The sequence below is a fragment of the Varroa jacobsoni genome, unplaced genomic scaffold (genome assembly GCF_002532875.2).
Source record: "Varroa jacobsoni isolate VJ856 unplaced genomic scaffold, vjacob_1.0 contig02255, whole genome shotgun sequence".
NCBI classification, from domain to species: Eukaryota; Metazoa; Arthropoda; class Arachnida; order Mesostigmata; family Varroidae; genus Varroa; species Varroa jacobsoni.
The window spans coordinates 1-12,152 of record NW_019214784.1 but is presented as its reverse complement, the minus strand read 5'-3'; the positions used below and the strand labels follow the sequence as shown (position 1 = coordinate 12,152).

The 12,152-nt window shown below is 38.8% G+C and overlaps 1 protein-coding gene across 2 annotated transcripts; it reads left to right on the top strand.

Annotated features, from left to right (window-relative positions):
* The first annotated feature begins 3,569 nt into the window (after positions 1-3,569).
* Positions 3,570-9,053, top strand: LOC111272441 (regulator of chromosome condensation). Of its 2 annotated transcripts, none has more exons than XM_022853894.2 (11): positions 3,570-3,780; positions 4,348-4,408; positions 5,042-5,298; positions 5,406-5,603; positions 5,839-5,949; positions 6,048-6,272; positions 6,373-6,468; positions 6,572-6,798; positions 7,266-7,371; positions 7,693-7,848; positions 8,022-9,053. In XM_022853894.2, exons 1-11 carry the CDS (start codon positions 3,766-3,768, stop codon positions 8,172-8,174), a joined length of 1,605 nt encoding a protein of 534 aa, XP_022709629.1. In that variant the 5' UTR covers positions 3,570-3,765; the 3' UTR covers positions 8,175-9,053. The 2 variants fall into 2 exon arrangements, with proteins under 2 accessions (XP_022709629.1, XP_022709628.1); XM_022853893.1 differs by lacking the exon at positions 3,570-3,780 and adding an exon at positions 4,175-4,228.
* Positions 9,054-12,152: the final 3,099 nt, after the last annotated feature.

Below are 12,152 nucleotides of genomic sequence, written 5' to 3'. Positions count from 1 at the left end.
AAGTTTTTGTCGGTTGACAGTCGCTTCTTTAGCTTGTCCTTCAGTCTGCAACAGGCCTAGACTTGATTTAATTTAAGGAACTAAAGCCTATTTATCGTGTTTATCTCGTTATATGAAGATCTTATCATGTCTTATGAATGATAAACTCTATTGAATAAGACCAACAAAATAAATATAGAAAGAAAAAACAGTTGATTTGGTCTTAACGTGTCTAACTGCCACTGAATAATAAAAATAAATTAAAAAAATGTTAACGAGCAAAAGCTATTTAGCCTACCAAATGTTCTTAAGAGAAAAGTTGCACGAAGACCGCTCTGAGGATAAATCTGATGATCCTGTTTGGAATATTACGTATATACATACATCAGTCTTTAAATAAATACTGCTATTTATCCATCCACAGGTAGATAGGCCCGATTAGACGTTCCTTTTCCAGCGGCCAGATCCATTATTATCGATAACTTGGGTTTGTTACTGCTGCTACTGTGGCCCTGTTTCAGTCATTTTCTGTAGCTTTCGCCTAATATCTCGGTTGACCCTTGAGCGAATCTCTTTAAAGGGAGAGGTGGTATCATGCAGCAGTAACCAGGCCAGCCACGATATCGAGATTAACTTTTTGCTAGCTTTTTTGTCAGTATTATTTAACAGTTATTTTTTTCAGTGATAATAATTATAGGTTTTTAATTCACAAAAATTGTGAATGGTGGTATGTCTATATATAACCATGCTCAGTGTTTACATCTCCTCTTATCTATTTTCAATACAAATGAAAAAAGTCTCAAAAGCGCATTGTAAGTGTTGCAATATGCTGCCGTGTAGTATTTTGGCTATCATGCGTATTCTTACTTGATTTGTACCAAATCCTACTTCCTAAGGGTATTGTGCGCAAGTTGTGCTTAACGCGTTCAAAACTAAAACTTAAAAAGTAACTTCTTCCATCCTTGATTGCAAATAGAGGCTCGCATAGTGATATTTTACTGTTGCTCCTCAATTGTGTAGGCATTTCCTCCGATAACCAAAACTATGTTATTAATGCTCGTAATGGTGAGTCTGTCTTCTGTCTGAGATGCTTGTTCCACTTGTCCTCTCATAGAGGTTGATCCACTTATAACTGAGATTACAAATATGGCTAATTTTAGGTGTCATATAGCGTTCTGCCACTTTGGTATCAAAAAAAGCTCATATTCTGCGTGCCACTTTGTGCAAGCTTTGTAGTATCAAAGCGCATATCCGATACGGCACTCTAAAAAATCCGTCAAAAAAGTCTGCTGCGCTTCTTTAGGCTGCAGATATTAGCATCTTTAATATGTTAGCTAGTATAAATACGCCATTTTTATTTATAGACATTGTGTGGTAGTCAATATAAATATGCCATATCAGTATCTAGCTGACTGCAAGATTTAAAATCGACGCGGTGACTAAAACACCCATAAAGCACTCCTTCTTGAAACTGAACGCACTTCCTTTTTACCTGAACAGTGGCCCAACTAATAATAATAATAAAAATAATCACGAGAATGCTATTACCCACCATTGTTTCCGATCGTATAATATAATTTTAATGTACGCGTGATGCGAGGATTTTTATGTACCTTAATTTTCCCCACTCTTGTCATTAAAATGGCTTACATTCAAAAAGAAAGGCAAATTTTGAATTAAAAAAAAGCTAAGTTCGATTTTAACTTATACGCTGGGTTTTTATGATCTGTACGTAAAACATAACCTCAACCTACTCCTTCCCTTGCTGAGAAAGGCTATACCCTTCAAGCTGCAGCAGCAACAATTGAAATGAAATGCGTATTTTTCACATAAATGCTCGGCCGCAACATATGAAAAGAAAGGAAAGAAGAATGGTTTTTAACATGCAGTTACAATGTTCCTTCCCAGTCCATTCTGGCATCGCGAATAATCAATTCATTGTCATAAAAGTTGGACTGTTGTCAAAATGGAAGCTCCCACTATCTGCCCACTAATAGGAGGTTTGCTTCTAGAATTCATTCCATGAAAATAGCGCGACTTCCTGTATGTGTATGTCGACGACCGCCCTATAATGGCTTTAACAATACTTGCAAGTTTTGGTGTACAGACTTCATTCATAGGAGACATTACGATGGAAAAATTCGAAGAAAATACATTTTATCCTTAAAAGTAAAGAAAGTATGGTACAAGCTTCAATGTAGGCAGGTGCTTTTTAAAGGTGCTATCAATAAGATTTACCTAGTGGCGCCAGGTAATGGACTTAAAGCGTCAGGTGTTGTATAATATAAATTTTCGGAATGAATGACGCAGACGAATACCTATCAACAGTATCCGCACGAAAACTATAGCATAGTTTTCAGAAGTTTAATACAAATCTCAAATCAATCCTTCAGCACCCGACTGTATAAGACGAGTAAGACTTTACAGGTACAATGTATAGGTTTACGTGAAGGGGCTGTATATGTGTGTATATATATATACCTAAAACAATTTGATAGAATTGTGGAAACGGCATAATAGGCTAATTGAAACGAGCTATATCGTGATCAGCCAACGCAATTTCTACAAAATGACAAGAACAACTATAAGGAGCGTAGCATAACCTGATAACAGAACCGTTGTGCAGAACCTGAAGCGGAGCATACTCGAACTGGCTTAGAACCTCAGAAAAAACAAAAATGTTGTTCGGGGTAGTAGACATGTCTAATGGTGAAACATGTTAGAAGCCACTTGAATTTGCGTGTTCAAAGCTCTCTAAAGAAAGATCATGTGTGCTGAACCTCCTAACCACACAAGGTCCTATATTACTTGTCTTCATGCATGTTTAAAAAATGCAATCACAGTCGAAGTCAAGGTAAACAAGCTAAAGCGGCATAAAATGAAATTTGAGCGTTTCCTAAGCCGTTGTGTAACTTCCAAGTGGTAATAAAGTTTCCTAATAACCGCGTGAGTACCTTATACTGTCTTTCTTGCATGCACGGATTCATTTCATTTTTGGCAGCAAAAAACCTTGTAGCAGTTTTCTTCCCAGCGCGCCTCAGAGCCGCGACGTTATTATTAATCGGAGGTATCTTTGCTAGAAGACAAAATATAGGATAATGGTACCGTGTGACACCTTACTTCCAAACATGTGTGTACCTATATAAGAGTGCATTAATACGCACTAAAAGCCCCGGTGGGTGTTGAAGCCATAACCTGTTACCTCAATAATACATCGTCACATGCTTCCCCGTAAATGTCGGTAGAATGAGAATCTCCTTTATGCTTTGCTGATATAAACTCGTTATTATATCATTTATCTTACGTAGAGAAGAAAAAGTTACTCCTTCGCATGTGTTGCCAAAACCTGGCTCTACAGTCCTCCAGACGCAGAAAGCAGTCCTAATACTGTACTGTAACTCTACCCGAAGAGGTAACGAGGCAAATATTTGGAATTTCTACCCGTCTCTGTTAGCATTAGCCTGCGCGAAACGGTTACACAATGTTTTGAATTTGCCCGCGCCTCAGTGGCGAGAGCAGGTATTCCCTCGCCCAACATCCACCAGCCAGCGAGCTAACCAACCAGTCAGCCAGCCACAACCTGTGTGTACCGGCAGCTTTCGGTGTGCACGCGTCACTATGTACGGCTGGGTACGGCTGAGCGGGTGTGTGTATATGTGTTTGTTTGTTTGTTTGTTTGGACACACTTCTGCTCGTACTGCCTACAACGACGGTTGTCTTATGTGCGCTTTGTGTGTTTCTCTTCGAATTTAGTGAACATCAATCAGCCGTGAGATCGCAAGCGCAATGCCGCTGAGAAAGGTAACAAAGATAAATTAATGTTACGAACTCTTTGAAACGACGCATTTGGGTAAATAAACATTTGTAAATAGTGGAAACACTGCGTCAATTGGTGCGGTTTGCGTAGAATTTGATAGTGGCCTTTTTTGATTTGAACAGGATATAGCGGTATTATGCGATGCAGTGGAACGTCGTATGAATGTTAATTCATTGGCATTGCCCCGGCCAATTTTTATGTTTTTTTTTTTTATATTGAGTTCCTATTTCATACGTAAAAACCACGTGTGTGTGTGTATAAGTAATCAACTTTCGCAAATAGTAACAGGATATTGGGTGTAGTAAACAGTTAGAAGGCCTTCGTTTTCTCCGTCCCGCCAAAAATTACCCGCTAGCCATATCTTGAGTGGACTGTTACCATTGCACGCTTGTGATGCACTACTACGTTTCTACGCGTGTTGTCTTTAATATTGTAAAAAAAAGTGGATTTATGTTATTATTATCATCATTTATTTTGTTCAACAAATTCACAGATTTGCATGACGCAAATTAATTCTTGATTTTTTTTGGCACTTGTGTTTTCTATTTTAGCCAAAAGCGACTGCAATTGAAAACGGGACTAATGCTTCTGCGGAAACAGCTATGGAATTAGGTAAGTGTAATATATTAATTACTGGAAAGGGTGCAACGGTTCACTGAGTGCACTGAGCAAGTGCAAGTTATTGCTTACTAAAATATTCACTTGCCTTCTGAAATGCTCCCGGAAATTAGGCCGTCTGATCACACCATCTAGATACATCGTGATACACAACATTATTTCGGTGTTTTGATGTATTGAATATAAACAATAGTAAAATTAATGATTATTGATTTGTGTAAATGACTGGTAATAAAAGTCGAACAAGGAATTGAACTCGGAAATCCTAATCTTTCTTTCCTTAGGTGCTTGTTTTTTTTTACATCATGCATTGTAAGTAAAAATAACGACGTACCATCTAAAGATAAAGATTCAATTAATGATGACAAAAATAAACTAGTAAAGCAAAAACGGAACTGGTCAGTATAGTAAAAAAAAACTTGCTCACTTCATGTAGTCAATAACAAGTAAAAACTTGTGTTTCTATTGTTTAATTAATATGTTGTTTGAAATTTAAGCATCAGTATTCTCGTTTCGTACAGTTCGCCGTTGTCATAATCGTTATGCTTATTGATTTCAATCCAAGGACCAAAAATGACCGTATTACCTTTTATATGAGACTATAACCGTATATGCTGTGCATTTTAGGTGGAAGCAATGGCAAGCTAACGCCAAAACAAAATTCACTGAACAACAACCACAACGCGAGCTCCAAAACCGAAGATGAATATCACTCCGACAAAGAGTTGGCGCCTCCAAAAAGGCCACGAGGTAGGCCGCGTAAAAAAGTTAATTTCGGCAATAAAACTGCAAGTGATATCGTAAATGGGTCTGTCACCACCGAACATGAACCAAAACGCAAAACAGCGCGGAAGATTAAGGTTGTTGCCATTCCAAATCTTGAGGTAGGTTGGAGTCAGTAACAGTTGCTTCCAGTGTTTATGGAAGTGTGCGTGTCCTGGTGTTCCAGATAGACTAACTAGCTTATCATATCCTGTGCACCGGTAAAAAGGTACCTCAAGTTATGGGAGAAGGGAAATGCCTGGCAGCAGGCGATGGTGACGCTGGCCAGCTGGGCATTGGCGAAGATGGACTGGGTGGCAAGCCACGATTCGTTCCTGTATTTGCTCTTGAAGGTGAAAATGAAATACAGCCTAAGGCAGTGCGTTGTGCGGCGGGAGGAATGCACTCGTTAGTGCTCACCCATAAGGTACAAGGCAACAGTAGATACCTGTATGTCTATGTATTTGATGTTCAGACGGGTGCATATGTTAATAATAGTCATGTAAATTATGTCAACTGAAACTAACAAGCAGAAAAAATCAATTTATCTTACGTAGGAATTTTGCGTAAATAATATTAGGGACAGACAATATAGTATATGACCTAAGATCTTCGTTTTCACTCTGTGGCTCGAATCTATGAGCGCCTCTTTTTTGTTACAGGGCGAAGTGTATTCATTTGGCTGTAATGATGACTATGCCTTAGGTCGAGTTACTGCTGAAGAGGAAGATTCTTACATTCCAGGACGCGTTAGCGTTCCCAACGAGATTAAGGTATGTATTTTAAATTGCATGTGAGGAAACCTAACGAGTATAGTCTTTTATTATGCGGTCTCAGTTACGGCTCCATTGACGCTTAAATGTTGTTTCAGGTCGCTAAAATAGCAGCTGGTAACGTACATAATGTTATCTTGACAACCGATGGCCGCGTGCTGATTTGGGGCATATACCGCGACGCAGGTGGCAGATTTGGAATGGGTCCGAAAAATGACAAGGGAGAGCCATATCATGCCCCTACTGAAATTACTGATCTTTTACCCGAGAGAATTGTGGATATTGCATGTGGCCAAGAACACACGCTACTACTTGGCAACGAGGTAGGCAAAAAAAAAAAGGTAGTACGTATCGTTGTGGCATGACTCTTTAAACTGCTGTGGCGCAATTTCTAAAGGTGATCACAATGATTTTCCACTTCAGGGAAACGTATTTTCTATGGGTTGTGCGGAGCAAGGTCAATTGGGACGCGTGCGGAAGTCGCATTGTAATGCACAGGACAATCGACGAGGGAGAGCCGTGAGTACGATTTTGCGAAATTGGCTTTCTTTTTCAGAGGGTTTGCGTTTTCACGTCGCATAGGCTACAGAAATAAAGTAACTAATTAAATCGTGAATTGCAGACGATGTTACAACCTGGCCAAGTCATTGTAGTTAACGGAAGGAAGTCATTTAAATGTGACGGTATCTGGGCTAGCTCTTACAACTCATTTGTGCGAAGCGCTGTAGATGGCACCATCTGGGGATGTGGTCTACAGAACTACAAACAGTTAGGACAAGTAGAGCTTGCTGCAGGCGAACAGTGCGTGTTTTCTATGGTAAAACTTAAGGCTTTCGATCCCAAAATCAAGTAAGTCGATGAACTTGTGTGGATATATTTTGGCACTTTACAGTATTGTTTTTTGATAAAACTACCATACTAAAATTCTTATTTTCGTTTAGTGCTACAATAATATTAAGCCGGAACAGGTAATCTGCTTTGCTCAGTTTCGGTTAGTTTAACTTCGGTTTTCGATTTCATCTTAAATAGTTAACTTCGTAAACTCCATAAGTTAGCTTCACCATAATATTTGAATCATGTCGTTCTAAGGAGATCTCTTTTGACCACTGTTCATTTGTGCTAAACAAAGTTGTGGACTCGAATTGCTCGAATACGATATTGCTCTGCACCATTATGAGATGTTGTTGATGACTTTATAAGTTTCAATAGTTGGCAAAAAAATTATTACTGATATAAAACATTGAGTTTTAGAGCGCATGTATACTGGAAATGTTAAAAAGCAAAAAGACATTCTTTATCTTTGCTTTTTATAATAGGTGGATAGAAATTGTCGGGGGCGAGAGACACACCCTGGCGTTGGACGCGAACGGCAAAGTGTACGCTATGGGTTCCAGTCTTTATGGAAGACTAGGACTCGGAAAGGTAAGGAATGGCTGCACAAGGACGCGAGAGAACTGTAATATATAATAGTATGCCGCTTTGTATTATATGCTTGTTATACTAGGAAATATTATATAAAATGATAATGACTGGCAGTTTGATTCCCAAAAGTTTGGATTGAATATGGTCATGATTCAGCCGAAGGCATGCAACATGCTACAGATTTTTATTCAATTAAGTCAGCTAACAAATTCTATCTTTTAGGGACTCATACCAGTAATATTTGCTGTCATGCACGGTATTATCAACTCAGCTTCGTTCTATCGTTGCTGCTAACACAGTGTATGTATCACTATATTACAGGTGAGCGGAAAAGAGCCACCGGATGTTGCCGTATTGACGATCGTTCCAGGCCTTGAAGGCATCGCAATGATTTCAGCCGGGGATCACACGAGCTTTGCTCTGGACAAAAAGGGGATACTCTATTCATGGGGACAGGGAAGCAACATGCTGGGACAGGTATCTAGATATGATTATGGTTACTTTATTTCATATGCGGATGTCCTTTGCTCAGCGTTTGCCTAACAGAAAATCGTTGAACATACCTTTATTACCATCAATTATTATCTGTATTCTACAATACGGTTTCTTAAGTAGGCTCTAACCTAGTGTGTTGTTCTTGAACATTTCAGGGGGATCGTGATAACGCTGACGAAAAAGACATATTTGAACCGACACCCTGTAGCTCGAAAACGCTGAAGACTTCAAAAGTAGTTTTCATTTCAGCCGGTAGCATTCACAGCCTTTGCATTGTAACACCGAAGGAAGATAATGCACATAATTAAATCGTTAGCACCTGTTGTCTCACATTTGTCCAAGATCTATATCATCTACATTGGGACCCCTTTTACATTGATTCGTGCTGAAGTTAGAGAAGTAATAACTCTATATCAACTACTTGACAGGAGTTCAGTAACATCTAGTGAATTGAAGCTCTGATTGAGGCGATAAGAGTGCTGTATAAACGTTCTGAGAGGTGATACGTATTGTTGCTACTAATGACATAAGCGTCACAGGCTACTCAAGTCGAGAGTCCGAATTAGAAATAAATTTGTAACTAAACCAGTGAGAATGTACCGTACTTTTTAGTCGTTCAATCAAGGTCGAAGCGTAGGCTTTGTATTAAGAAGTAATGGGATAGGACTGGGCGCCAAGAACTCGAATTCTACTGGGAGATAAAAGACCATTTCTACGTTGCACTTACTTATGACCCACTAGACCAAAACGAGTATCTAGCCATGCCGTTAAACAAAGGTGCTAATGTGTGAATACCTCTTAAGGTTTAAGTCGACTGCCTGCTCGATGCATTATAAAGTGGATAGGCGCCTATCTAGAGAAAGTTATGGATATGTGTGTGAATATACGCGCAGTACTGAATCGACGCTCAGTGATTGGGATCGCTGAAGCGAAGCATTCTATTTACATTGTGAATAGCCACTATGTATGTATATCTACAATAATATCTAAATTTATAGCAGAGTAAATGAAGCGTTTCATTAGATTTAGATGCTCCTTATAAATACTTCTTGCCAAACTTTTACCAGTAAACATGATCTATTATGATAAACAAATGGAACCATTATCTTTGGATGTATAATAACAGTGTCCGTGAACTTTTTTCGCGGCGCAAAAATACAGATGGGTACAACTCATTTTAGAACTTATCTGCGTGTTTTGTCTTAAGCATTCAAAACAGTTCACCTTCATTGCGTATTGTGAAATTATTTTTGAAGTAAAAAGGAATGACAGGCTGTTCATTTTTGTGGAAACATTTTAGAGGCTAGTGTATCTTTTTAATTGTTTTTATCAGACTTAAATTGTGTACATTGATGAGTTCCGACAACTCTGGCTATAGTTATGCAGACTTCTGTATGAAACGTTTTACTAAACTGCGTTATCCAGGGTTTGTACTAAAAATAGGTTACGATTTATAATGAGAGATTTACTATAAGATCATTCTTTAACTTCACTTTTTCTTTTACTGATAACCCCATAGTATTATGCATGCGTTCTAAAATAAGCTTATTGATCTATGTTTTTACAAATCCTAGCGAATCGGATGTAATAAATGATACTGCTATGATAAATATATGAGCATATATACAATATATAAATACTGATAAATATATAGCATACATTGGGAAATATTTTTGGTCGTTTATTTCCGATCCTAGAGAATTTCTCGTTACTTACTCGTTGCTCTCTTGTTACTCGTAATATTACTGTCTTTTCGCGTTAATACATTCGATGGCTTGTTGAATAAGTTCTGGAATTACTTTTCGCTTGAAATTCAGATAACTAAGGAATTTGTGTGGCAGCGCAGTGGATAGTATGTTTGAAACATGAAAAAAACATGGTGGTTTAAATCCTGCCTAGACACCTTTTGTTTAGCACTAGAGGTTAGCTGCCTGGAGTAATGCCTAACGGCTCACGTACAGGAGGTGAAGTACAATAAAGTATATAGGTAGTCGAATGGTGGTCTTATATAACATGAATACAGCACATCGTCTATCGCAGCGTTGGTTAAGTTGGAATCCGCAAGACACGTCTTCGTGTTAGTGATAAAATAATTTTGCAAAGGCTTACCAAGGAACTCGTTCGGTATAGCTGCTCTTCTGCTCTAAGCACTTAGACAGCGTAGTGAGTTGGAAAGAAAATTGTCTTGTTGGTGCACAGGTACCCCCAACAGTAGATCAAGTATCTGTGATGACACATTTTTTTCGGGGCTATCTTGCATGCGCAGTCCTCTCTAGAACCATAACAATGTCACGGAAACCGCGTCTGTTGCTCTTATCAATATTTCCGTACCGCTTAAGTAAGTGTAGCTCTCAAATCGTTTTTAATACAAGGCAACGCATGTTACTCAGCGATGGAAGAATGCAACAATAAAATGATAATTTCAGTTTATTGGCACAAGTCGACATGAGGCACAGACATTGGGACGTCGCTTTTTACACGATTAACACACTTGTTTATTACTCTGACGTGAAGTTATTGCTAAGTTAGCAGTGAAAGAAAAAACGGTATTGAAGTGCTTTAGAACGTGATGCCTTAGGAACATTTTGTTGACATCTGTCCACAGTGTATTATATGCCAGAAGCCGACACATTCATGACTAGGCTGACGCATGGGTGAAATTGCATATAAAGATCAAGTGTTATATGAAACAATAAAATGAGATATATGTTATATTATCTTTAATTTAACCTCTCATGTAGTGTATGTCTTTGGCGGCGCTTAGGCCAGTAACCTTTAACATTGTATGCCGGAAGTGCTGCTGTCCAAGACACCGCACTGATAGTCATTATTACGAATAGCCAAAAAGGTATTATGATATATCTACTTTATACCAGTATTGAGTCCCAGGATGTTTCGTCTATAAACTAACGTAGTTCGCAATAAACTTCCGAGCGCACACTTGCATGATGAGTAGGCTTTAGCACGAACACAGTCAGCCACGCCTTCCGCAGGTTTGATGTACTGTGCTTGTTATATCGCCTAATCAAATGGTAGCTGGGAAAGGCGAGTGAATACCCGTTGCAGGTGACGCGTCCTTTTGCTGCAGCTACTTTATGTATAAGCTGTCTCACAGTTGTCTCTTTCATCTATGAATTAACGCCATAATTTGTATTGAGCCTTTAGAAAAAGGGAAACAAAAGTTTGAAACAATACAAACACGGTCACCTTTGTTCACCAAAGAACATGTCTTTGAATAGTCAGGTATTTTTAATCCAAACAACGCTTCTAGGATTTGTTTTTAGTAACCATTCGGTAAACTAGCTCTGTGAAATAATTAATCTCTATTCTTCTTTATTACCCTTAAATCGCGCATCGAAGCGCGTATTTATATATATTCCTCCAGTACTACAATTAACCCAACACAGCCAGCTTCCATTATGGCTGCATGAACTACGCTCTTTACACTATGGCATGTCTAATTAACTTTCTTAATAGCCAACGTCACATAATTGTACAACAACGGTTGGTTTGCATGGTGTTCGAAGGCAGCTCTATGGGCGAGGACTTATGGCAGAGCATCCATGAATAATACTGGTATTGATAACGATAATATAAAAACTTGCTTAACCGTTCAAGGTAAGGGAAGCTACATAAACTTGCCTAAAATAATCAGCAATCCGAATAAGCGTCAATCGAGATACGTAACCGCATTAACAACAACCATACCCAGATACCTCGATTTATCTTGTATCACCCTTCCAGTTGGCTGATAATAACTATATTTATAGGTGGTATATGTGAGCAGCTTCTTTTAGGCTAATTTTTAACCATGCTGGTCTATCACAACACGAAATGTAGGTTATCTATGTCTGAATTCGTACCAAATCAACCATTAAGTGTCACCAAGTTCAGTAGTTAAACACGGTACCATTGCACTATCACGGGGACAGAAGCAGGTGGGCAGCGGCTAATGAATCGCACCACAGGCTAGAAGATACCTAGGATTCGCGATGTTCCCAGTTCATTATAGGATGGGATCTAGATAAGGAACGCGTAATGCTGCATTTATAACTACTTTTCGGGAAAAAAATAGTGCAGTTGAGATATCGCGGCCGCCGCGCATTCTGAATCTTCTGCTGTATGCACTAGGCAAAATCTGAAAGAGAAGAGGAAGATGGATTCGGCGCGAACTCAATCAATCTCCATTGTCAACCAACCGCATGAAAATAGCTTTAACGTCGGACAGAAAAGTCATTTCCGCTTCGATGCCGAACAGAGAAAAAAAGATGCATTGTAAGATAATA